This window comes from Falco peregrinus, chromosome 9, assembly GCF_023634155.1.
Source record: "Falco peregrinus isolate bFalPer1 chromosome 9, bFalPer1.pri, whole genome shotgun sequence".
NCBI lineage: Eukaryota > Metazoa > Chordata > Aves > Falconiformes > Falconidae > Falco > Falco peregrinus.
Window position 1 is genome coordinate 30,479,003 of NC_073729.1, and position 27,283 is coordinate 30,506,285.

Sequence of the window (27,283 nt, forward strand, 5' to 3'; positions counted from 1 at the left end):
TAAGCTCCACGTGTATCAATGGAAATCCATGGGGTTGCTCCTCTCTTCTAAATGGATCCAAAAATAGAAACAGAGAGAGGTCTGTGAAATGCCACTAAACAAATTAACCGGTTTTTTTCTTTTTCTTTTCGTCTTCTGTATGAAGAATTTACCCAGTGGTAATTAGAAGCCAAAACCTGTGCCAGTAACAAGATGGGTATTAATAGGGTGCTGGCGAGTTTAAAAGACATAAATATAAGCTGGGGGCTTCGGTTTTCTGAAGATTTATTCAAAGGTAAAAGCAGCACCAGTCCGAGCTTGTCTCTGCTGGGAAGAAGGAAAAATTTTGCACAGAAGCCCCGTTGCTTTGAAAGGCTTTGCAGTTCCTGCAAGTTTTGTTTAAAAAGCACACACTGGGATTTTTAACATCATCCATATTTCTTTCTTTCTCGCTCTCTAACTTTCTGCTCAACAATTAGGCGCTTGTGCTGCAGACTGAGAAAGCCGCAGAGCTGCCTTGGCCGGGAGCTGGGAGACGTCATGGATTCCTAAGTGAGAAGTTTGCAGGAAAGCCCTCAGTTTGGGAGATGGAGTCGATCCAGTGGTTTCCATGGCACTGGGATAAACAGGAGGAAACAGTGAGGGAATCCCGTTATTTTATAGCATTCAAAGACTATAAACACTCGGAGCAGGGAAGGAAGTGGCCTTTCCCTCTCTAGTAACCCTCATCTCAGAGCAGAGAACTGACTTCACTTCAGGAACAAGCTCAGCCCAGTTCGGATCCCTCTTTGCACCTCCAAACACTTACGGAGGAGGCGAGCAAGAGGGGTTCCCTCTGTCTGGGCGGCACTGGTCGAACATGGTTTAAAGAAGACTTTTTTCTTCTTTTTTTTTTTTTTCTTTCCCATTTTTTCTGCTATTGATTTTTTTTGTTTAAATTCCTGATGCAGCGAGAAACTGCCTGCAGGCTGGTACATTACCACATCATGAGGTCTATGGATCAAGGTAGGGTCGTATTCCCGCGCTGTGTGTGTGTGTGTGTGTGTGTGCGCCCCCCGCCCCCGGGGGTCCCCGCAGGTCCCTCCTCGGGCCAGGTGGTCTACCCCGCCGGGCCAGCTCGCTCGCAGGGGGTTGGGCAGGCGGGAAGGGTTTCGTGGCGAGAAGGTGCCTCGGGGAAGGGACTGGACTGGCTTTAGGTTTGGTTTGAAGCGCTCCGCGATGGCGATACAACTCTGTCTGCAGAAACCTCCTTTCAACTTCAGCCAGGGGGACTCTCCTCTTCCAAGCGCTCACCCCGGGAGCCCGGCTGACTAACCTCCCGGCCGCTTAACCCTTCCCCGCCTGCCCGGCGCGGGGGCCGGGGGCGTCGCAGGCGGTTTCCCCGGGCGCGGCGGAGTCCGCGGCAGCGCTGGGCTGGGGACGGCGGCCCCGCGGCCCTCGGGGATGCCTGGGACTCCCGTCGGGGTCGGCACCCCCGCGGGGCGGGCGGGGGCCAGCCGTGCCGGGGGGCTTGGGGCGGCCGCCGCGCACCCTCCCCCCCCCCCCGCTCCCCGGTGCCGGTGGAGGCAGAGTTAAGCGCGGCGAGAGGCGGAGTCTGCCCCGCCGTCAGTGCTCGGTGCGCGGCCGCTCCGCGCCGCCCGCGGGGCCGCTCCCACTCCCACCCCCGCTGTCATCCCCTCCGTAGCGGGGGTCTCCCCGCCGCGGCCCCCCGAGCAGGGGGCAGCCGTCCCGGAGGGGCAGCGGCATCCTGCGTCCTGCCCCGCCGCGGCGAGCGAGGCGGTGGGCTCCGGCGGAGGGCGCGGCGCCGGGAGCGGCCCTGCATGGGGAGGGGGCTGCGGGCACGGTAGTGGCCGTGCGGTGCCGGCACGGAGCCAGGGGAAGTGGCCCCTCGCCGGGCGATGTTAGCGGGCAGGGAGGGGGGCTCCGGGCGCAGCCGTGCCTGCAGCTCCCGGCGGCGGCGGAGCCAGGCGGAGGATGCTCCGCGCCGGGAACCCCCTCGCCGCCCGCCGCCCGGCTCTTGTAAAGCACCCGCGGACCAGCGCGCCCGGCTGCCCCGCCGGGCCCCACAGCCCCCTGCCCGGGCGGCCTGCCCGCTCCCCCGGGGTGCTCGGCGCTGCACCCCGCAGGCGGGGCGGGAAGCGCAGGTGAGTTGCAATTTTCACAGGGCTACTGGGCCGGGGAGCAGCGTGGACAAAGGCGCAGGAGGTGCAGATGGGAAGCGCTTCTCCATCCACTCGCTCCATGTTAGATTCCCCCCGCCCCGCCCTGGGAGCCGCCGCCGAGCCTGCCCGCCCGCTCCCCGCCCCGCCGGCGCTGGCACCGCCGCTCGCCGCTGAGTCAGAGCCGCCCCGGGCGCTCCCGGGGCCGGCCGAGGGGGTGCGGGGGGATGCGGCCAGCAGCGCAGGGCTTCGTGTGAAGGGCCCTCAGTAGCCGCTGTTTGTTTTCTCCTGCCGCAGCGAGCTCCCCAGGCACCTGCCAAAACACACTCATTAGCACGTACACCCAAAGGGGATCAGCCGAGAGCTCCCATCCTCGGGCAGGCCAATGGGACGGCTCTGTACCGCCTCAGGATCAGGCCATTGCCCTGCCTCGTGTGGCCTCGGTTCCTCCAGACAAAACTCCCTCTCTCCTGAGCGCTTCAGCTGCTCTTAGTCACTCTCTCAACATCCCGGAGAAGTTACGTGGCTGCAGAGCGAGCAGAAGGAAGGACAGGAGGCTTCTTGCTCTTAGGGCTGCCGAGGTCCCGCTCTCACCTGCTGCAGGATTGCAGCGGATCAAAGCACAAGGCAGCACTCCAGTGGCAGCTGCCACAACTCCATCCACAACTGCGCAGCTCTGCTTTCCCCAGAGTAGATGTTCCCCAGAGCCCTGCAGTCACAGACCAAAATGAAAGGCACTGATCACTTCCCCCCCCCCCCCCCCCCCCCGATAAAATAATTGATTCCACAGCAGCCAGATGAGCGGTGCAGTCAGTTGCACGACACAGCCCAGAGATGGTATGGTTCAGGAAGAATATGCCCCTGGGCCTCTGCATGCGTTTTTGCCTTACGCAAAATGCTCGCTCCTGTTGGTGGCACAAGGGGTGATGAGAGCAGACCTGGCACTCACTCGCCTTTGTGTCACAAGTCTGCTCCCAGCCTTTCTACAAAGAGCGAGCTGCATGAAGCTGCTAGGGTTTAATAGCACATGGCACTTTCGAGATCAGTCTCTGGCTTTGGGAGGATTTCTGCACCCACAACAAAATGCAAGAGTCTCATTAATATAGGGTGTGTAAACGATGATGTGTTAATAATTTTAGGACCTAGCCCCCTTTTATGATTAGAGCAGGCTCGGAATGGGGAACGAAGACTTTGCATAGCCTAACACCCTGCTAGCAAAAAGATGCTTTGGCAGCTTTGCTCCTGAGCTGTGCTTCTGCAAGTGTCAGGAAGACACCAGCCACAGCAGGGATTTTCATCAGGTGACCGTATGTCCCTGTGTCATCATGTTATTCCACATCTGGTAATGCTTTGCCACTCGAGGTAGCCCCTTTCTATCTGTAAGCCTGCCCCGTGGGACACAGTTATACCAGCTAACAGTCAGCAGATGATTTCAGAGTCTTTCGTACAGGGGAGGAATCGCATTCACAGATGGGACACTGACATAATTGGAGCACTCTTTTATAACATTCCAATAGATATTCTAACTGAAATGTTTCATCATTCATTTTTTTTAAATAGCCAAGGATAATAATATCCTAGAGCTTCTTTTCCACTACTGGCTTAATCTATTTTTTAGAACTATGATATGTGCATTCCTTTGGTTTGCACTGCAGACTTCAGAACTTAATGGGAACACGGAGATAGGAGCAATTTTTCCATTGTCCTTTCTTGCCAAACCACTTTAAGCCTGAAATTGGGGGGTAATATCTCTGACTCAACCTGACCCCAAAATTGAATAGCAGCGTGTGTGCCTGTGTGCCTCTCAAAGGATGTACCAGAATATTTCTCCCCTCTCTCCTTTTTTTCTCTAACAGCACTCCCCACACTCCAGACCAAGCAACTAGTCACTCTCAGTCTGAGCTCATTTTAAAGAGCTTGGATTAAGTCCATGTGCAAGTTTTAGTTGCCTGTTAAATTTCTAATGCCTGCCACATACACCATTAGAACACTTAGATTTTTAAGACAGCATTGACTCATACTTTCTTTGGGTTTTAGCTGCTAAATAGATGTGCAGCATTTTTAATCCACTTTTCTCTACCTCTTCTTCTTTTAAAAAGTTTAATATGAGGGTATTACAGTATTACAGAACCACCATATTTCTGAGAAGATCGTCTAAAACTTTCTTCAGCTCAGAGCATCATCTGATCACTTGCATTAGTGAAGTTATTGGCACAGGGAATGCAATGGGAACTGTGTAAGTAGAAAGTGAAACCAGTAAATGATAAATTATATTTGCAGTAAATTTAAACACTGAGAAATGTGTTAAATACTTTTTAGATCATAGTTTGTATTACACTAGAAACTACTCTTTCTTAGCTTTGTTTTTGGATGCGTTGTCCCCTAGTACCTAGGTAGTCCAGCACTCACATACTTTTAAAGTTTATTAAAGCAAAGCCCTGCCAAAGGCAAGCACTGATCCAACTATGTGGAAAAGGACTCCTTCCATTCTCCAGTTCCCTGAAATGGCAGCACAGTGTATTTCCAGTTCTGCTCTGTGTAGAGCCTGCTGCAAGTAGACGTGGCTGCAATTTTTGTTAGTGCTGCCAAGGACAGGCTTTGCTTAAGTTCTTGAAACACCTTTTTGGCTCATGAAAACAGCTTTACAGAAAAAAAGATAGGAGCTAATGCTGCCTCCCAGATCTCTAATGTGAGTGCTGTGAGCCGGAGTGGTGACCAGTGGCTGGGGGTTGTGGGCATGTCAGCCTTCTGATAGTGGTAATAGGAGAAACAAATGGAGGATTCTTGTAGAAAGGAAGTGTTTCTGATATGAAAAAGATTGAGATTTAGGGAAACTAGTATTTCCAGTCTTTGGACACTGTATTCCAGCCTTTTGCTCCAGCCCTATTGGAAAACAAGCATTGGGAAGTGTTTGTCACATTGTTTGGGTTTTTCCTTTCATTTGGAGTGGCTGGATGCTTTTTCTGAGTGTGTGTATTGAGCTGAAGAGTCCACAATCTATTTCAGTCTAGTAGTTGCCCTGCCTTTTCTTCATTGTTAATTATTAATGACAGACTGTGGGCAGTATTTGTCAGTTGTGTAGTTATAACATCTAAAACTTAAACCATTTGTAATCTTTTATTCTCATTGTTGGCTCGAGAGCATGTTTTGGGTCGAAGCTGAACTATGCTCAGCCCTTGGAGGGCTCCAAAAACTACATCTGTCACTTGAGCTGAATTCTGCAGCTGCTTGCACCCAGTAATAGTTTCATGCATCTCTACTATTTAGGCCGGATCTGTATTTTGTGGATTTGCCCCAGTTCAGCTTGAAATAACACACCAGTAGGTTGCAACACAGCTCGCAGCATATAGTATTGTAACTCACACCCCTGTGCACTCAAAGCGTGTGGAAACAGTTACTCCTGTACAATGTGCCGTAGTGGTCATATGGGACCAATGTCCTCATGTGCCCTGTGAGCTGCGGAAGGGAGCAGGGGGAATCCAGTCGATTGCATGCCCGGTGGCTATTGCTCCTTGATGTCTGTCAAGCTGTCTGCTGGGCAAAAGAGCTGAAGCCTATAAGCTGAGCTAATTCCTATGTTTCTCTAACACTTTTCTCATTGCTGTCTTGTCACCCTAATTCCTTGCCAGTGTCAGGATTTATGATTGCATGTGTTAGCAGTGAAACTCTTTCAGATGACATGGTCATCTTGGAAAGCAAAAGGTACATTTTCCATTTGAGGAGTATTACTAATTCTAGGAGTAGCTGAGGATAAGTTTGAAACTTCACATGCTTAATGGATTGCAGGCGAGCTAGGAAATAAAGGATAAAGGGTCGGATAAAGATTTAGCAGAAGTTGGGGTCGTTTCCCCACGCTCTCCTGCCAATCACCCATATCTTACTTTAAAAGGCCAATGTTATTGTTCATGTCTTTTCTTTCTGTGGCTAATACAAATGATACTATCCAATCGTGCTCCATGTGGTGTTAGCTGCAAGGATGACAGTTCTCTTTAGTGCTATGCCAAGATCAGCAAGTATATTTGGTTTTTCTAATGAATTTTAAATAGAAGGGCCAATGATAAAAGCTAGCGCTCCAGCAAACGGTAAGCATAATTTTAGAACAGATCTATAAATAGGCTTATTTAGTGTATGTTTTCTTCACGTTTAAACAATTCAGAGCAAATCAAGCCCTCAGACAGAGCAGCGTGTGTTCCCCAAGGGGCCAGCAGCCTCTGTTGCCCACTCGCGTTCCTGAGGGTAAGAGCTCAACCCCATCTGCAGCTTTCGGGGGTGGCCTCATTTCTGAGTGCTGGTAGCCAAGACCACTAATCACCGGCTGCTCTGGCTCCCCCGTCCGTGCCCGGTGGCAGCAGGGCCCTGTTTCTGGCTGAACCAGACACTACAAAACTACAGAGAGCAAGAGCCTTGTGTAGTATTAAGAACCGCTGCAGCAGATGAGGTAGGCTTGAACTGTGGTCTCCAGCTCAACCGCAGAGCGAGCACGGGATCCTTTCCAAAATAGGCTTCAGCAGTCCCTGCCCCGAGCAAGGAGCCACGCTGGGTCAGGGAGCAGCACCGTGCTGCACGAGAGGAGACGGTCACAGCCTCTGACCTTTTCACGCCGCTCACACGCGTGTGTGCACGTGCACACAGGGCTGTGTGCTGACCACGTGGAAACCCAGCACAGTGCCATTCCTGGTTGTTTTGGCAGCATGTGCAGGAGAAAGTTCAAATCGTTTGGTCCAAGGAAGCTATTGCGTTACTATGTATATTTTGCATCAGTGAGAAAAAATAGTCCTTTTAGTCTCTGCTGAGTTAAAGTATGGCATTGATTGCAGTGAAATCACTCATTAATCTAGCGGCTCTGAATACGGAATGATGGGTTTTCCCCTCTCCATTTAAACTGCATTTCAATGGGAAACTTATAGAGTGAATAGACCAGTAGGATTCCCAGTATTTCCAGCTCACCCTCTCCTTCTGTAAATACCTCAGTAAAAACCCTGGCACATGCCGCCTGCGGGGTCACCCGCCCTTTCTGGAAGTCAGGTTTCCCTGTCCCTTGGCACTTTTCAGTAACAAATTCAATGTTATAACGACCTAATTCCAGCCTGATTGTTCCCCACCTGCCTTCCCGCAACTGCACCAGTGGCGTGTGCTATTCCCCGTGCTCCCCTTCCACACCCGAACACGCTGCGTGGTTTTTTTGCCCCAGAGCTGCTGCGGGATGCCCGGCCAGCACAGGGCTCGCTGCCAGGAGCCACTTCAGCAGCTCAGCATAGAAACTGATTTCAAAGCATAGGAAAAGTCCAGGCTCTTGCACTCTGGGACTGGCAAAGGATAGAGCAAAAGGGTGTGATGAGAGGGTGATTTGTCGTTGCTTGGCCGCATGAATGATAAAGGTGATGGGGTGTAAGCATGAATGCAGAGGTTCTGGTTATATGTGCTATGGAACAGACTTTCTGTGGCCTCAGGCAAGTAACTTAGGGTCAGAGCTGTAATGTAGTTAATGCTGTCGTGCTAACAGGCTTAGCAAATAAAAACAAGTTGAAGTAAACACCAAAATATTTTTTTAATGATCTTGGTCCCTCTGCCCTTTGCCTCCCTTCCCTGTCTGCAGACTAAGAGCATTTTTCAAACTTAGACCTGGTGACAGCCATCTGTACACTAATAAAAGGGACCACACAAACAGGTAAGCAAGGGAACAGAGTCTTCTGACCACAGGTGCTCTAAACACACAAATTTAGGACCTCCAGCTACCCATGAGTGAAGTCATTGCTGGTTGCAGCTGCTGTTGGGGGCGGGGAGGCAGAAGGCTGTCAGGAGGCAGTGACCAGCACCCTGTGAAGGGCCTGGGGAAGATGCTGATGAATAGAGCCAATGTGGTGAGGGCGGTTCAGGTACTGGGGAAGCTGGCAGCACTGGCAGTGTGGTCAGCAGGGAAGGCGGCAAGGGCCCCTTCTGTGAAACGCTGTTTGTGAGCAAAGCAGGAGGAGAAGAGAGGCCTTGTGCATCATGGCCTTTATGTTTCTCAAGGTGCTCCAGTTAGGAGAGATTAGCCTGTGATTGCTGAACGAGATGCACCCAGAAACTTGCCTGTGATGGGAGGCAGGAGCAGGTGGCGTGGGACGTGTGAAGCCTGGAGGAGGCAATGGCAACACCTGGGCTGCCTGGAGGTGCTGGAGACCCTGGAAACCTCACCAGAAAGGGGCCTGACAGCTGGGGAGGAGGTGGCTGCGTGCAAGCCCACCAGCTGTGCTCAGTCTGGGGTAACAGGGCAGAGGCAGCACACCGAAGGGGGGCTGAACGGGGCTGCCGCAGGCTCCCACCCCTGTGCAAGCCCACTGCCCGGCTTGCCCACCTCCCAGACCCTCCGCTCCGCTGTCCCGGCCCGCCCCAGACGGCCTCCCCGGGGGCCCCCCCTCCCGCGGGGCCGCGGTCCCGCCGCGGGGCCGGTGCGGTGCGGCCGGGCCGGGCTCCTCCCCGCGGGGGCGGCCCCGGCGGCAGGTGGCTGCTCGGCAGCAGGAAGCCGCCACCGTCGGTTGCGCCAACCCCCCGCCTGTGCCGCCGCCGGGGCTCCCCGCCGCACCCGCCGTCGGGGGAGCTGCGCCCGCCCCAGCGACCCCCGCCCCAGCCTCTGGCTTGTTTCCCCCCTTCTCCCCTCTTTTTTTTTTTTTCCCCTTCCTTCTCCCCTCTAACTCCTCTCCACTTGCATTCGGAAGGATCCCGACGGGTTTCGCGGCGGCAGGCGCACTCCGTCTCCTCTCGGCGGCCGGCGAGCCCCCCGCGCCCCCCTGCCCTCGCCGCCCGCCCCGCCGCTGCCGCGATGAGCGCCGCCGCCCCGGCTCCGGAGCCCGACCCGCAGGAGGGGGGCCCCGGGCCCGGCCCCGGCCCGGCCCGGGAGGGCAGCCCGCAGGAGGAGTTTGACTTCTCCATCCTCTTCGACTACGACTACCTGAAGCCGATTGAAGGTTGGTGAGGAGCCGCCGCAGGAGCCGCTGCCGCGCCCCGACGGGGCGGAGGGGCCGCCTCTGCCGGAGCGAGCGGTTGCGGGGGTCGGGCCGAGCGCTGCCCGCACCCTCCGGCAGCCCCTGGCAGGGCAGGGGGGAGCCGGGGTGCCGCCGGACCCCTGCCCCCAGCCTCCCCTTCCCCGCCGCCAGCCCCGCGGGGGGCCCGCTCCGGCCGCCCGACGCCGGTGCGGCGATGGGAGCCGGGCTCGGCGGGGCCGCCCTGGCCAGCGGCCGGTGTCACTGCAGCGAGTGGCTCGGTCCCGTCTGGTGGTGGCGTGTCAGACAGCGGCCGTGGGACCTTCCCGTTAACGGCAGGGCTGCGCACCCTGGTGCGGGAGCGCGGCCGTGAGCGGCGGAGCTCGGCTGGCGGCGTCGGGGCGGCACGGGCACGGTGGAGCCGGTTCTGGGGGCTCCCCCAGGCACCCTGGGCACCGCGCCGGGAGCCCCAAGGGCATCCTGCCATGAGTCTCACCATCCTGCTTGGATGGTGAGGAGCTGGGGAGATCCAGTTTCCAGTCTGGGTCCAAACGCCATAAGCTTAAGTTAAAATAAAAGAAAAACAGGAAAGATTTGCAGACCTTTCTCCTGCTGGTCAGAGTTCATGCAAGCCTGTGATGCTACAAACACTGTGACAAGTGTTCCCGGACTTTCGAAATGATATTTCTGTTGATGGCACTAAAAAGCAGTACTTCCTATCCCATAAAATACAGATTTGTGTAAACCAGGTAAAGCAAAGAGAGGACCCAGTGGGAAGGATTGCTGGGGCATTGTTTCTGAGATACATTTGTTTTGGTTCTGCGGGCTGAGAGGTGGCATTTCTTTAGGGTGTCTGATGAAAGAGGCACTGTGGTCCTAGGGGATGGTGCAGGAGACCACCCGCTGGGCATGAATTGTGGTATCATTAGTGATATGGAGAGTTACTGAGATTTATTCTTTGTGTACTTGTTTGAACATACAGATGGGCACCAGCGTCAAAGCTGAGTGAGGATGGTTCATGTCATCAAATGTACAAAGCTGAGTTTTCTTTCAAGGTTTAAGATAGATCAAACTGTGCTAAAATAAGTCCACGATGCGGAGAGGTCAGTGATTTTAATGAAAATACATTAAATCTCAGTGAAAGCTTCAGATGCTCAGTTTTTTCACATCTTTATAGTAGAGAGTACTGCTGTGAAGCCTGAGGTGGGAAGTTCCACAGAATATAATAGTAGGTAGGTGGGGGGTAGAAAGTTTAATCTTCAAGCCACATAAATGCAGAGCAGTGTATGCTTGCAGTAGAAATAACTTCCTTCTTGAGCCTGCTTTCTCCACATTTGAATGACTGGAAACCATAATTAGTAGTAATTTTGTTTGTTCCAAAGATGGAAATCATTAGCATAAAAAAAAATCACAACCATATATACTAGCATTGTAATCTGGAGAACATTCTCCCTCGCTTTGAAAAGGCACCAGTTAGAGTCTGTAAGCAATCCGGTATACATCCGTGACCTTTAATGTACAAAAGATTAAAGCATGTTTACACAAGAACAGAAAATGTTCAAATTTCGAGCAAGAGCTTTATCCACATGCCGGTGGTAAATGATGCTCGTTGTTCGTGTGCGATTCTGGCCTTGTCTGAACCGCAGTTGGGAAAACAAGTCCTTATCGGTGGAGGATTCGAAATGGAACCAAAACCATAGGGGTGTCTGTGGATCCCAGCACTTCAGCCTGGTTCCTACATTCAAAGCCCATTTGAAAGAGGCTCTGGTGTCTTCAGAGTCTGGCCTGCTCCACCCACCACTGACGACATCCTATAATAACAAATCTCTGTAAACATGGTTAAAGGGATTTTTTAAAAAAATATTATTTTAGGGAAAAAAACGCAATTTTGGGGCTCTAGGACTGGATTGGGATGAAAGTTTATTTCTGAGAAACAGTTTTATACAAGGTTGGGATTTGATGGTATCCACCTAAGCTTGTGTTTTAGAAGTAGGATCTATATCACAACTTGTTGCCATGGAAATGCCAGAAATATCCTTACTGAAAGCAGCTAGCATCCAGTAGTGCTTGTGTGTGTGCCTGTCACAACAGGAACATGAGCTGCTATAAAAGCAAAGGGGAAAAAAGGGTAAATAAAAATCCTGTGGTCAATATTGTAATATTAGATATTCCTCTCTAAGCCAACCATTTTCAAAAGCAAGAGTGCTGTATTACCATGTATCTTTTACCCCTACTAGTCAGAGTTCATTTAGCTATCTTCTCAGCATTTACAAACCAGAAACACCTGCCTTCTGCAGACTGAACTCAAAGGTGTGCCCAGGTGAACAGGCTTGAGGAAGTTTGGGCAAAGCAGGTGTCCTGGCTGGTAGGTTGAAATTTTCATTTCACTTGGGCATTGAAGACGTTTTCTGTCTCCTTTTTTTAAAAAAAAGTGTTAGGTGCATTCCCTCAGAGATACATGTGGAGGTATTGCTAGTGGTATCCCAAGTTTTAGTTTATTTTGAACTTGACAGTGCTGAATATCCTTGTCTCTCAGGGGAGAAGACTGACAGAAAGTTAATGAGCGTTTGAGCTAGCTCCTACAAATAGGTCTCCCAGATGAGTAAGTTCTGGTAACTGCTTTGTGTATTATTTCATCATACCTCTCGTTGGCCACTATGACAGGCAAAATACTGAAAAACCAGACAACTGCTCTGCTTCAGCAGCTCACTTCATGTATTTTTGTTCTGTGTTCAGTGGGTGATGATCTGCTGATGGGTAAGGCTGCCGTGTAAGTTTGGATATTTGAGGTGAACCCTTGCCCTCCAAGGGATGTTTTGAAACTTAAAATCCAGACAAAACCCATCTTTAAGTAAGATTCAAGGCAAAATCTTGCCCTAAGATAGTAGGTGAGAATGCAAATGGGAAGGAGTATTTTCTCATAGACTCAAGCCTTTGCTGCACCTCAGCAAGTTCTTGCGTTGCATCTGGTGATACAAATCTACACGGTCTGTGTATGTGTAATACAGTGAGAGGAAGCAGGGAGCATCCATAAATATTAATATTCCTCTGAATGCTTGCTTGTGTGTAGAAAGGCTCCCAGGGACATTGCCACGTCTTGTAGGTGTCAAGCCCTGTATAATTTGCCTTGTTCCTTTTTTTTTCTCCCCAGTGCAAAGCTATTAACAGGCCAAAAAAAAAAAAAAAAGATGCTTGCAGTTCAGTCCTGGTGAGTGGCTCAGTGACACAGGAGGCAGTGTTCAGCAGCAGCCCTGCAGTAGAGAAACAACCATGCACATGTCACAGAGAATGCCTGATTACACTCAGGAAACGAGCTTTCACTTTGAGCTTCCAAGCAGCCAGTGTAAATAACAGGCGACTTGGCTCTTGAAAAATGCAAAAAAACTCGGGACTGGTCCCTTCAAATGACAATAAGCAAATGAATTAAATTTTTTTTGACTGATGCAAATAAGGAACTCTTTAAATCCCAGGAGCTGTGTTGCAGCAAACGGATGTGAGGTCAAAACGAAACTTCTCCCCCTGCCCTCCCTCGTCCCACATGCAGCTATCTTTAGCTTTTCCTAGATGATGGTTTTTATAAACCCATCGCGGAATGCCGTTGCTGGGGTGATTTGTTATTCCCTAATTTCATGCTAATTGGCAAGGTCACATTTGGCTGACTGCATGGCTTTGAAGTTACTGCCTTGTTGAAAAAACAGCGGAGGGTGGGCCCGTGCAAAGCCCTGTGTGCGCACACTGGCGCGCGTCCCGTCCGGCTTGGGAACGCTCTGGAGCCCAGCAGGACCTGGTGTGGGTTTTCCTTTCTGCTGTTCAGAGGTGTGTGAAAAGGAGTTTTTTTAATTCAAGGGTGAAGTCCTTTGAAACTTAAATCCCTTGATCTTTTTCACCTGTGTTTTCACTCTCCTGGCTCCTCGGTATGAAGGGCAGTCCTGGGGGCACCCGCCCGGGGAGGCTGGCCAGCACCAGATGGCTACTGGGGCCACCTACAGCCCCCTCAGCCTGGCAGCAGGGCTGCTTTGCTGGCTGCAGGACGGTGGCTTGCAGAGCCCTGCTGTCACGTTCCCTGTGGTGGGAGGAGAGGAGATGTTCTTGTGAACTAGTGACTGGGTAAAGGCGATGGGGGAAAGGGGGGAATAAGAGCTGGCAGCTTGGGGGGGGGTGTCCTAGGGGGCTCAAGGGTAGGAGTCCCTACTCGGGGGACTTGGGTGATGCAGGGGAATAGGCTGTTTGCCGACGACGTAAAGCTGATGAAGAATGTGAGAAGGTGCTAGTGTTGTCTGGGGGTGAAGCTCGCTTTCTTTTAACCCCTTGTCAAACGAGAAGGGTCTTTTGGTGCTGAATCAGGGATGATCCAGCAGTGAAACCTCAGGCTGGGAAATGCTGGAGCGAAGGGGGGTGGGGAAGCTCTGTAGCTGCCCATGCAGAGGGGTGTCGGAGGAGCTGTGCTGAAGCTGCTGAGCTGAAGCTGTGCTGCTCGCTGAGATGTCCATCAGCAAAGCGGTGGAGAGGACAGGCCTTTGCAGGAGTATTCAGACTGCGTTCTGGGATGCAATGGAATGGATGAACCCTTCAAGGTGGCACAACTGTGGCTGCAAAGCTACACCTCTGGGACTTCTACACAAAGGTTTCACAGCTGCTTCAGTTCTTGGAAAACACTTTTGCTAGGCTGATCTGTCACACAATTGTTTTCTTGTAAGGGGGTGCAATGGGCTCTCACCTCCTTGGGGAGCCCAGCTGGTGGGCAGCTGAGCTGCTCCCTGCCATCCCCCCAGTGTGGCGGAGGGCAGCAGTGTGAGGTTTGCTGTCCTCAGCTCCTGCTGCCCTAACCAAGCTCACCTTGGCAGCTCAGGGAGAAGCGTGGGTATCGCTGGGGCCATCTGCCCGGAGCCGTTCCTGTGCCCTGGGCTGCTCCACGTTCCCACTGTATCTGCAAATGCAGAGAGAAAGGAGCCAGGCTGCCGGGGAGCACCCTCTTCCCGTCCCACCCCCTCTCAAAGGCAGGAGCTTGACATTGTTTACAAAACCAAACTCCCGTGGTGCTCGCCTGGGGAAGCTGGGAAGTTGGCTCTGGTCTGCCCCTTCCTCAAGCAGATTCCAAACCCTGCCTTAGCCAAGTTGGCCAGGAGCGGGCCAGCCTGTCCCCTCTACTGAAGTGAAAAGCAGAATTTCTCCTGATTTCGATGGAAGAGCCATTTATTTCTGGAGAGCAGCACTTGCTGCTTCACCCAGCTGCCCCTTTTCCCTCCCCTTGGTCAGAGCCTGGCATTGTAGCATCACCAGCTTTTCCATGGGGACAGGCCCTGACATCACAGGCGTGAGCAATAGCACACGGGACAGTAATTTCATTGTACCTCTGGAGTTATGCAGGGCTGGGATTTGGTCAGGAGATCTCCCCAAACCCCCCAAGCCCCAGGTCCTGACGAAGCCGTGCCGATGAGTCAGGGCTGGCAGCCTCTCCCCTGCCCGAGACGCAGCCTCAGCCTCTGGGCATCCCTGCCTGGCACGATTCCCCGGGAACTCTTCAAACGAGCCGAGGTTTTCTTGTCTGCAGTCTTGCCCACACTCCTGTGCTGCTGCCTCCTTTATTGATAATTTGCCATGGTGGGGGGAAACTAAATATTTTTGCTCTACGGCAGGCTGTGGGTGTTGTCTGCTTGGCAAAGGGTGCCCGCCTGGCTGCTGTGAGCAATCCGGGTTTGCAGGACCCACAAAGCGCCGCAGAGGAGAGTCTGCGAGAGCGCTGTACAAAGGCAGGGCATGTCGCAGCTTGTTGTTGTGCGTAAATGTTGTTATTAATATCTGGAACGTGGATCCTCCTGGGGGGTGGATGCCAAGGATGAAAGTGCTCATTCAAACACAGTATTTCAGGGAAAAGCAAAGAAAATTTAGGTTATCTAATGCCCAGGTTTTAATGGGCAGAAAGTGGTGGTGGTGGTGGTGTGTTTGTTATTCAGAAGAATTTAGAGATTACATGTGCACGTATAAATAAGTTTGCTTTTCCCATGCCCCTTAACACAAACCTGCGCACACTAGCTTTGCTGCTCAATGTGTTGGGAGGAGTTTTAATTCTTTACCTGTTGGCTGTGTATCTGGCACAGACAGCGTGGTTGAATGTGTTACGGTGGGGGCAACTTTTACTGTAGGTGTGTTGGGTGGGGAGCTGAAATGGTCACCTGTTCCTTGATGCGAAGCTGTTCAGACTGGGGAGCTTTTCTGCGATGGCCCGTCGCTGTACAGATCCTGCCTCAAATCCTGGCGTGGCGCCTCGCTCTGCTTGCTGCTGATTTTGCTGATTTTACTCCCTTGCATCAGCTTAAATCTGAGTGATTCTTCTGAAAGCGGTGGGAGTGCTGTTTTGTGTGACTGTGGAGGGGTGTGTTGCTCTATTGAGCCCGAAGGAGTGATGAGTTTTATGCAAAGTGAATCGTAGCATCGATATCTAGGCTCGATGCGTCAGAGTTTGAGTGATGTGAATGACACACTATTCCTGTGACTGCCAAAGCTCTGGTATCTGAGATCAACAGCTAAAAATATGTTCGGCTCAAAAGTCAGTTACTCGTTGCTGTTTTCCCATCCCCAAAACAGCTGTGTGCTGGGATTAAAAGCCAGAGGGAACCTTAAGAAATCTGCAAGCTGGACTCTCCCCATCATCTCCCATCCCGTCCAATAGACAGACATTCTGTGTGTTGGTTTGTTTGGTTGGCCATCGGGGGTTTCCCGCTAAACATGAAGGCTCAGCAGTTCCTGCTGCATTTCTTCTTTTTGTGTTTTCCTCAGGTTGTGCAAAACGTTGAGCACAAGCAGTAGTAGTAAAAAAATCAGTGGATGATTTTTCTTTCACACTAAGAAGCATTCAAAACTGAAAATGAACAGAAACACCCTGAAATTAAATCACAATCTCTCTGTGTGTCAAAGTTTCACTGCAAACTTTCACTGCTCTTGCAGAAAGCACAGTCACCTCCTGCCTGGCTTTATGTACAATCTTATTTGCTCATGGGAAATGCTGCTTCATGTAGTGTAGGAGTTAGAGAAGATGCTGGAACAGTTATTGAAATAGTCTGTGACACACACTGATGTGTGCCCAGGGGTGAGCAGATAGTGTGAGTTAATCTCAGTCTGTGGAGCTTTTTCAGGTATTTCCTGCTGGATATATTAAAATCTTTAAAAACATATAAAAAAATCCTGATAGTACTTCGCATGCTTTTGTGTAATGACTAGTATTACTCAGCTCCCAGGCTGGGGAAGCTGCAGGAGCTGATGTACACAGAGGGGTCTGTCCCAGGGATACCTGGCATGACTCTGCTCTCTCAGGTGCTGCTGACATCAGACATCTGGTGGGATGAGATCAGAGCTGGGATCAGTGATGCTGGTGGGAATTCTGTGCTGCCTAGAAGCCTCCCTACACTCTTTAGTCCTGGGGATAGTTTGCAAGATTGAAAATCTCTGAAAATTTTTGCACCAAGAGAGAGGGTTGCACTGAGCACTTGGCTGTTATTGTGTATTTCATAATCCCTCTCTGGCCAAAACATTCCTTGAGCTGAAATTGGAAAGTTGATTGCCTGTAGCCGTGGGGCTGGATCCTGTCTGCCCACCCCCCAAATATCTGTGCATGTGTTTTCTGATCATCTGGTGCTTTCTCATGTGAAACCTGTCACCAAAACTTTTTGACATGATATGGAGCCAAACAAATCATCACACAGAACTGACTTTTAAATTAAAAAGCTTGAACTCAGCTTCGATTTCATGAAGCCTCTTCTGGCTGGGCTTTGCTGCGTAAGAAGGCTTCACCAGAAGCTGTGCCGCAAGCTTTTGGTGTTACACAGACTGATTTGGAAGTGGTTTTGTGATGTGATGGTCTCAGTCCAGCTCCTAGTCGACCAAAGCTGACCAAAGTCAGCACACCCCAGTTGGTGCTAAGGGGTGTATTTGGCAGAAAGGGTTGGAAGGCCAGCCGTGGAATGGATGGAGAGGCTGCTGCCAGTCCTCCCAGGTGATCCCGCTAGCTCAGGGCTCAGGTAGCGGGAGCCCGGCCGGGCAGTGTGGAGGTGTTTGCAGCGCTTCTGTCCATGCTGCATCTGCTCTGAGCACTTGAGCTTCCCTGGCTGTTAATCTAGTACTTTTCACCAGCATTAATTGCAGTTAAAAAGAATTAAACAAATATTTACCTAATATCAGATCACAACCAGTTTATAAATATGCATATTTTTTTCTTAATCCATGATTGCTCAGCTTCTGTAATAATATTTATAGTCTTAAAGAGACCCTTCTTTTTCCAGAAGAACCGACTCCACATAAAACCAACAGCCCACCCTCTGGAGTTACATACGCTCATGATGTCTTGGACTGTGGCCTCAAGCCATGCCCCCTGCCTTTTTCTAGCCTTTCTGCAGATCCCATGGGCAGATATGGACAGCCAGATAGCATAGGGACAACACCTACACACCCTGCCAACGCTGCAGGGGCCTCTGCTCCGAGCCCTAGGATTGAAATTACTCCATATCATGAACTGATTCATTCAGGGGGTCCCTTCCGCAGCAGAGACACAGATGTTCTTTTGGTAGAACATCAGTCAAACTCAGCTACCACTAGCCCAAGGGTTACCCTGCCTGTCCCTGGCTTTGAGGGCTACAGAGAACCACTGTGTTTGAGCCCAGCTAGTAGCGGCTCCTCTGCAAGTTTCATTTCAGAGACAAATGTATCTCCTTGCACATCACCATGTGTTTCACCAAATAATGGTCCTAGTGATGACCTTTGTCCACAGTTTCAAAACATCCATACTCATTATTCTCCTAGAACCTCTCCAATAATGTCACCACGAACAAGCATCACGGAGGAAACCTGCTTGGGACGACATTCACCATCACCCTGTCCCAACTCAAGGTCTTCATCACCAGGTGCAAAACGGAGGTACTCTTGCACTGAGCTCTACAGTACTCAGCTGCCTTCCACTTCTCCACGACAGTCAAGGACCCCCTCTCCACAATCCTCTCCTCGCATCCCCTTGAGAGAAGACAACTCTTCAGTTACTTACACGCAGTTGCCCAGCGCTCCTCTTTCCATGGATGCTATGAACAGCCTTCCTACAGATCCTTCCTGTGGTGTTCCCACGAAAATTTGGAAAACCAGCCCTGATCCTTCATCAATGCCTTCCCACAAAAACAGCATTCCATGTCACGTCTTTCAGACTGTTGACTTCCATGGGCCTTGTGAGCAGGAGGACAGGAGAAACTCAGCCCCAGAGTCAATTTTGTTGGTACCTCCATCCTGGACAAAGCAACTGGTGCCTGCAATACCTATCTGCAGGTATGTAATGCTTCTTGCGGTCGTGTGTTTTCTCATGGCATGATGTCCTCTGTCGTGCATGGTGATCCTTAGGGAACGTTTCCTTGGGCAGGTCCTTCTGCAGACCAGAGCTAAGTGCTCAGGGACAGCACTGGTTAATGGGAGCCCACTCTATTGTGAGTCTGGGAGATGGCATCTGGGTTTGAAAGAAATGTTATCTAAGTGGTTCATTGGTAGCACAGCATGTGACAAATTCAAATTTCCGTATTAGTTGTCTAAAAAGCAGATTGCAGACAGCCTTTGACAAAGGCTAAGTACTCTTACTTCGTCCCGCTGCTTTTAAAGAAAATTGATTGCTTTTCTAAATTCAGAGGACGTCTGGCTTACAAATTTCCATCAAGCATGAAAATACTTTAAATATTTCCTGATTCAAAATAGAGCATGCTGCTCCAAGTCAGACTGAGCATTCAGTCAACTCCAATTGACTTACTGTTGGCTGTTAATTTGTTAATTGTCATTTAACCCCAATCTCTGTCGTTGGTGTGACCCTCATCAACTCCCTCCATTGTCTGGCAGGGGCGACACGCAGGTCTGGACCCCGGGCGGTGCGTGGCTGCCAGAGTGGGGGCTGCCAAGTGTGGGACTCCACTTGCCGTCACTGCTGGCAGCCTGGCAGCCCTGCCATCCCGCTTGGCGGCAAGGTTGTCCCCATGCTGACGTTATCCCACGCTGCTCCCAACCTGCTAAATGCAAATTGCGAGTGAAAGAACGCGGGCTGTGACTTGGCTTATTAGATCGGTCCTGGCAGCGCTTTGTACTAATAAAATAAGAGTTGTTCAAAATCCAGTGCAAGCTCTAGTTGTACGTTTCAATGTATTAATTTCATGTTATAAACCCTTGTGTGCTTTGGTAACAGGAATACTAGTATCAGGTAAGGATATTTAGCATTTTATTCGTGTGCATTTTAATATTTATGGAAATAATAAACATTGTTCATTTACACAACTGGTAAGTAATGGTGAAAGGAGTTCATATTCCACAGTGTATGTTCTGTGATCAAGCAAAAGCTAGATACAAGAGGGGGCTCTTTGAAAAAATGTAACTGCTACAGATATTTCTGTTTAAGAAAGAGAAATATTCCATTTTATTCTCTCCTACAAGGAGATGGGCCCATCTCCTGAATTTTGGGAGAGTTGTAACCAAATATGAGCAGGAGAGCATGTTCTCGTTGAAAATAGATAGCTCTCACTGAAACTAAATGTTTCAGCGAGAGCAGCCCCGGTGGGGTGCTTGGGGGAAGAATGGATCAGGGCGTTGATAGATCAAGTGCTCAAGAGGTTCAGCTGGTGTGTGTGGTCTCTCTCCGTCCAGTTTGCCGGTCCAGTCGCTCCCGCCCCTCGAGTGGCCGCTCTCCAGCCAGTCCGGCTCCTACGAGCTGCGGATCGAGGTGCAGCCGAAGCCCCACCACCGGGCACACTACGAGACGGAGGGGAGCCGAGGGGCCGTCAAGGCGCCGACCGGAGGCCACCCAGTCGTCCAGGTAAGGGACTGGAGAACGAGTCCATAGGGGAAAGGTGGGGGGTGAGTTCATTTCTGAAAGTCTTGCTGGGGGCTGACCCTGAAAGAGGAGGACCATGTGAACCTGGGTGTGCTTGTAGGTGTGTGTCAAGTGCCCGAAGTTGATCTGTGGTGAAGTCCTAGATGTTTGGAAGGTTGGTTTGGATTAGCTTGTGAAAGCTCAGAAAATTAGGCAAAACATTTGCCACCTTTCCTGGGCTCTGTGCTAAACCTCCTGCCATCCAACTCTGCCACGAGATGCCCCGCTGTCCTGAATTCCAGCTGAGCCCGTTTTATCTTGGCAATAGACTCTTCTGTGTAAACTAGGGCATTTTGTGAGGTTCAGAATGTGCAAGCGTCAAGCCTGGCTCTCAGTGTAGCGCAGTGACCTGCCAAAGGCAGATTTCAAATAACTTGCAGACGGCATTCGGTCCGCAGCCCCGCGTCCTGCGGGCAGTGAACGAAGGGTCGGAGCTGTGCTCCCTGCGCTCCGCAGAGCAAGACCATGCGGCAGAGTTGCTGCCCGTGTTTCTGGCTGTGTCTAACCTCTGCTCCTCTCCGGTTCGTACAGCCAAACTGTATATTCTCTTGAAGAAAGGCAAAGCAGCCTTCATTCACCTTGCTTGGAGTTGGATTGGGAAGGTAGGGATGTTAAACTGGGGTTTCCCCAGAGTTCACAGCTGCCTTTTGCTAGAAATGTCTGTCATGCCTTTGCTTTTCCCTTAGCAATTTTCCTTTTTTTTTTTCCTTACCCCATCCTCTGGTTACATGGTAGAACTTCTAATTTTAAGCCCATTTAAATTTAGGTCAGAGAATTTCACCCGTGTGTAATTCGAACACTCAGTACATCCATTTCAACCTGGTGTCTGGTTTATGTGTAACTTGCTGATGCCATGTCACACCTCATGCAGTTCTGCTTGTCATCTGTGGGAACGCTGCTGCCTTTTTGTCCTGGGTATACACCACCAAGACGAAACCTGTACTAGCTGTAGTAGCCATGTGATAAGGAGACAGCAGGGCAAGATAATTGCATAGCAGTGGGGATGCTTTCAAGAAAATGTTTGGTGTCTGTGAAGCTGTAAATATATAGAGAAAAGGGGCGAACGAGTTTAGGCAGGAGCTCCCTCGTGATTTGGGCTGATGTCACTACAGAAAAAAAATTTTATCTCTTTTGAGATATCATTTTTATTGCCCTAAAGAGTCCAGTTCTGGTCCTAGCTATGCTTGTGAGACTGGTTTCACCCTGCTGAAACCAGTGAACAAAACCCAAGCTGACAGTGATGGAGGTAACAAACTCTGGCCCTTTGCTGACCTGAGGGGTGGATGAGTTGAACCCTTACTCTGTCGCGGAGGGTGAAGGGCTTTTCTTCTTCACCTCCCGAAGGGTAACGTGAACCAGCGGCTGAGTAGCTGCACTGTAGCCCTGTGGGGCCGCATCAGTCCTTCCGTTCCTTTCCTTCCCTGTCCCAGGCAGTGCCGTTTGGTCAGGGTTGCAAGGCGACGGGGCGATGCTGCTGGTAATGACGTATGGCGACTATATGGGTCAGCCAGCGCTAAGCAAGGCTGGGGTGCATCCTACAGATAGGCCTGTCACAGGACTTGCTCTGGCAAGTGTAAACCAGGGAAATGTTGACGTTTATGCTTAATTTTAAGCATGCGATCAATACTAATTTCACTGAGTTGATTTGTGCTTAACTTCAAACATATGTTAGATATTCCCCTGCAGGCTCGCTCTCTTTTAAAACCAAACCATAAATTGTTAAATCAATGAATCTGTTTACTTTGGTTGAGCTGGGCTTACATGTATGGACTGGATATTTGAGTAAAGGGGGCAGGATAATAATAAAGAGCAGTCACGTTTGACATACCTTAATATATGCAATCTTTTTAGTTTATGAATCCGACAAACTTATAGCCTGCTGTGGTGCGTTTGAAGGTACATGGATGTATGGACTATACGGGCAATCAGCACTTGCTCTTGTCTTGGTTTGCTTACAAATATAATATCATTTACCTTCCCGAGATATTCCTATCAACCGGATGTTTATTGCAATGAAGGAGTTTCTTGTGACATGGGGAAATATAAGTGTTTTGTTTCCTTCCTGTAATCAATACCAATCAAAGAGGGATTTATATTCTCTGTTGGAGACAGGAACTGGTATTCCTGGTTTTATCATAATTTGCCATCAAGCTTAAGGATCTTAAACTATAAATTCAAAGATCCACACCAGTTTCCCGAGCAGATGTGCCTCTGCACAGCTGTGCCTGCATCTGGGGAAAATATGGACAGTTTCCTTATGAAGGTTTATTGTAAACCTGGAAGTATTTGTTGGATTTGTGTTCACTTTAACATAACAAGGTTCATATGGGTGCCGAGCAATGAGGTAGTTGCACCTGTATGGTTTATGACATCTGAAATTTGGGAAGGATAGTAAAATCCAAAGCTTTCATGTCATAAGTTATTTGGCTTTTAGGTCTCTTCTTTCCACCCTCCCCCCCCTGCCTGTCCCTCCCGTTAGTGAATTTTAACTTTTGTGTTCTTGTCAGATGCAAACAGTACAGAAACAGGGAAAATGAAACAGGAGAGATTTTTAAAAGGTAGGCACTGTTGAGGAAAGTTTGCATGAGTTAAAGGCAACTGGTTGCAAGGAAATTAAATTGTTTTCAACAGGTTCTATCTGTATGCAGCCCCAGAGCAGGGACCGCAGGGTTGGCCCAGGGGTGACAGGGCTGGGGCTCTGCTGCAGGCGGCAGACCTGGTGCTGGGGACCCACAGCGCTTCTCAAACGAGAGATGAACACACCACCCTTGGGATTTTTCTGGAGCACTAGGACCTCTCCATAGCAACTTTCTTGAATCCAGTGCTGTTTCTTAGATATTTGGACTTAAATATTGAGAAGCCAATTGGGAGTGGGAGAAGCCCCCCACAGCGGTGGAATTTATACTAAAGCTGAGTGTCCCATACATTTTACAACCACTTTTGATATACTGATTTTCCACTATTTTAATTAGTTTTTCTAAAATACAATCTCTTAAAAAAATAATTTAAGAAAAATTTCCCATTAAATTAACCCTTCATGTGACTAATTATGCAGCTGAACCTTCTGTTGGAAGAGAAGTTGGCTAGTTGTTGCAGCATGGTGTTGGCCTGCAATATTTACTTTTTGAAAACTGGGCTTTGCATGCAAGTTTCTTCTTTTGAGTACTCTGAAGCTACAGACCAGCAGATCTCATATCCTCCAGGCCTTATCTTGTGGTTTATCTTTCTGATGCTGCTTCCTCTTCTTCACATGTCTAGCCCCTAGAGTTTGTGCACAAGACTCTGCACCAGTTTTGCACTCCAAAGTATGGGAGGGGAAGAGTCTGGTTAATCAGAACCTCTGGCTAGGTGGGCCACATGGAAGAGGGCATTTACTTTGTTGGCCTGGAGGAAGAGGGGAGAAGCCATGCATGCCATGTAACCTTCACACCATCTGACTTCGGAGACCTGCCGGAGTCACATGGAGAAACACAGGCTCCCAGTTTAAGTGTTTCGAGTCACCCTTGAGAGGAAACTACAGCTTGCTGTTAACCATAGAGAAGCTCGGGCTGCTATTTTAGGGATGTAAATTGAATGCCAGTGTGACTATCCCCTAGACGTTAAGTCTCTGAGAACGCCAAGGAAATCCTGCGTAGCAAGGCCAAAGCTGGAGTTTGGATGCACCTACTGTCTTGCAGGTCCAGCCGGTCCCTGAGGCTGGAGAGGAGGGGCAGGCATGATTGATTTCCAGCTCTTTGTCACCACATTGAGGGACAGCTGCTTATTTGTACCCAGCTGCTCCAGTCAGGGCTCTGGAAGAGACTGTCCATTGGGAAAGACAGTGACTGTGCCTGTGTAAAAAGCTTATGGATGTGATTGGGATAGAGGTGGCAATCCAAAGGCAAACCTAGTTATGTCCGTGTTCACCCCACGGCAGTGCGCCCTGCCCAGGGGGGTAAAAATCTCCATTTTTACATGCTTATGGGCAAGTACTGCTATGAAGGACATGGATTTATTTGAATTCTGCTTGGGACGGGAGAGATGAACTAGATGATTCCTTGAAGATGTCTGCCAGCATTATTTTCAATAATCCTTCTAGGAGCTCCTACCCATAAAGGAAAGTAAAATTTTTGGGTTGTTGGCATTGCTCACTGTCCTGTTGTCCAGGGGAAACAGGGCATGTGGTAGCACTCGAGGAACACTGGGTGCTGGCAAAGGTGTCTTTCACCTACAGCCTGCAGGAAAATGTGGTGATCAGAACGTCTCTGCCTCAGGGGGAGAGATATTTTAATTTCTTCAGCAAAGATTCTCATGTCTTTGAACTGTTTAAGGCAGTGATGAGAAGGAAAAACCTTTTCAGTAGCAAAGGCTGAGTCTGGATGAGCTTCACCCTGTGGTAAAGCAGAGTCTATGGTACTTAAAAAGCCATAAAATAATTATTTTGAAGGCACTCCGTGGTTCTGTTTTTTTGTCCTACTGCTTTGCATGAAGCCAGATTTTTTTTTTTTTTCCAAGATGGAAATGATATTCCATCAGTGGTATTCCAGGGAGTTCTCTAAGCAGAACTCTTGTCCTTCCCGCAAGGGAAGCGGAAGGGAAAGGAAAAGCTTTTAGGGAAGATGGGGAGTTGATTTATGCAAATGATTGCCCAGCTGTACTCTGGGTAGCTGATCTGTACTCGTTTCATTGGAAGCTGTTGCCTTTACATGTGTGGCAGCCCATGGATATAAATGAGACAAACCCATTTCACATCATAATCTTCCCACATTCTGAAGTCCTCTGGGGTGTTTGGAGATGATCAGTGTGAGAGAGATGTGTGATCTGCTGCTGCATTCACCTCGTATAATCGAGAGAGGTGACACAGGGCATCGATTTCAGATGTGCTATGGACTGTAGAGAGGCTGAGGTATGCTATTTTGTTAAAAATCTGTTTATGAGAGCTTGTCTGAGTCTTGGGGTCAAAGAGTAAATATACACTTTTTTACTACTTTTTGGTTTTCTTATTATTTCTATTTTTTTCCCCCAAGAACCTGTGTGTTTTGGACTTACCTCGCTGTAAACAGTCCTTGAGGAAGCTGGTGTTTTACATAGCTATTCAGCACAGTAATTTGTAGTCATATTCTCAGAGGGTTGTGCCTAACTGTCATTTTAAGGTGTTTTTTTAATTGCCATCTTAGGAAATCCTTCCCCCAATGTATTCATTCTCTAACTTGTCTTTACAAAAGGCTCAAATACTTCTGAATGAAAACCAGCGCATAAGCAGTCACTCATTTGCATCTCTCGCTTTGTTTCTCTCACTTCCACCACATTATTAACCCAGTTCTTCATCAACAAACCTGCTTTTTTCCACTGCTTGTGTCAGATAACTGAATCCATTCAGCACAACCTGAGGCTGCAGTGTTCGAAAGCAGCTGAGGATGCTGGTCACTCGCAGCCCAGTTTTCCAAGGCGCCTTGCCCAGAGCGCATCCTGCATCGGTGGTCCCTGGCTCAGGGTGGGGAAAAACTCGCTCCTCAGCCAGGAGGTTTGCACTTTCCTGCAGCTGGAGGTTTCAGCCCCACACCGAGTGGTCTGAGCCCGTGTCTGGGGGCGAGTGTTGTTCGGGACCCTTGCAGAGAGCAGTCCCTGTGGCTGGTGGGGCTGCTGCCTCCTGCCTTTAGGAAATGGCTCAGTTTGGGCACTTTCCTGGGCTGTGGGAGCCAGCAGGACCCTCCTTGGCCAGTGGGGCTGAGCCCACGCTCGCACAGGCTCCCACCCACCGTGCAGCAATGGGCGGCAGCTGTCTCTGCCTCTGCCAGAGCCGTGGTCCCCTGCAGACAGGAGGGCAACATCCCTGTGACCTGCCTCAGCTGCTGCTGAGTTCTGGGGTCCTTGTTTCATCAGGTGTGGTGGGTTAATCTGTGTAACAGGGCTGGGAGAGAGGAGGGAGTATTTCCTTCCAGTCAGAGCATCAGGGATGACTCCTTCCTTGTACCCTCCCTGCAGCAAGAAGGCAAGATACCACAAGTGCACTCAGACTTCAGTCCCTGCCTGCTGCCGCTATCCTAAAATCACATGGGAGTTGTATTTATTTAGCAAAAGCCCTGCCAATGCAGGTGTCTTGGACATCGGTGAGGCCTTCAGTCTCTTCTGTTCTTGGAACACACGACATCAAAAGCTGTTGACATTCCCTCTAACAGAGTTCAGGAGCAGTAACCTCCAGCGTGGCAGTAATGGGCAAACTGGGCACAAGTCGGCTTTCCGCTGGCAGCAGTGAATGGGAAAAGGATATTCTCCCATGGGCTTCATTTCAGAAACAAAAGGGAGGAGGTAATTCTGCTATGAGCTAACATCCTACTGCCAAAATTACATCTCCTTTACTGGCTTGATTGTAATGGTAAAAATTAAATACATTACCCCACTGTTTAACTGGGTACAACATCCAAATGTAGACCAGGTCTACCAAGCCCCAATGCTCAAGGGGAGGGCATGGGGCACACCCAACCCATCGCACAACTGTGTGTACGAGTCTCCCCCTCGCTTCGTTTAAAGCAGGAAAGATGTATGGAGAGAGGCTCCTGTGCAGCACAGCTGACCCAACTTTCCCCTAGGTTTTAACTTCTAAAACTGTGGTGACTTCTACTGCCTATTTTTTTTTTTTTTTTTTAATTAAAAAGAAGCTGGAATGGTAGCATTGTTAATGGAGCATACAGGAGCTGCTTTACAATAACAAACGTATGTTCCACTTTCCTTTTATATTTGAATTTTGCTGTATGTGTTTTCTTGTGGTTTCTGAGTCAAGGGAGACATTGTTTTCTAGCCTATGCTTCCCGTGGGGCCCTGACTTTTAGCTGTATGTAACTTCCAACATTCAATTAATTCCTTTGTGTATTAGTGAAACCAGAACCTTTGATGGAAACTCAAAACCAAATCACAGCTTGGTGCCGTGATTCACGCGCTGACAAGTAGGGCTGGGCTGGAGATGTGCTCCTGCTGAAACCCAAGCCTGCCTGCCCAGGAAAGTTTGCTGTTGAGGGCAATGCCAGAGGAGCAGAGTTTGTCCTTTTCTGCCCATCTTTCCAACTCCCCCTTCTTCAGCAAAGGGGAAGTCCGACATCTGGGACGAACCCCTGCATGTTTGCACTTCTGTGGGCAGGCAGTGCTGGATGTGCGCAGAAGAGCTGGCTTGCACCGTGCAACGTCTTTGTAGCGTTCTCATGGACTTAACTTCCCTTTTCTAGCAAGTGGGAGCGTCGCGCAGGCTCTCGGCAGCTTTTGGCTCTTGCAGGGGTTTCTGCTGCCAGCTCAAGAACGGCATATGACAGATTGGCTGTGCGTTTCATGCC

The 27,283-nt window shown here is 49.9% G+C and overlaps 1 protein-coding gene across 5 annotated transcripts in view; it reads left to right on the top strand.

Annotated features, from left to right (window-relative positions):
• The first annotated feature begins 901 nt into the window (after nt 1–901).
• Nucleotides 902–27,283, top strand: part of NFATC2 (nuclear factor of activated T cells 2) — a 101,178-nt gene continuing 74,796 nt past the window's right edge. For 2 of the 5 annotated variants that reach the window (XM_055814186.1, XM_055814183.1), the window contains exons 1-3: nt 8,550–9,085; nt 17,377–18,403; nt 19,754–19,922. In XM_055814186.1, the coding sequence (XP_055670161.1) occupies nt 8,941–9,085; nt 17,377–18,403; nt 19,754–19,922 (1,341 nt within the window). In that variant the 5' untranslated portion in view covers nt 8,550–8,940. Of the gene's footprint in view, nt 985–8,549; nt 9,086–17,376; nt 18,404–19,753; nt 19,923–27,283 lie in introns of those variants that run through there. The other 3 variants (XM_055814188.1, XM_055814185.1, XM_055814187.1) reach the window with 3 other exon arrangements.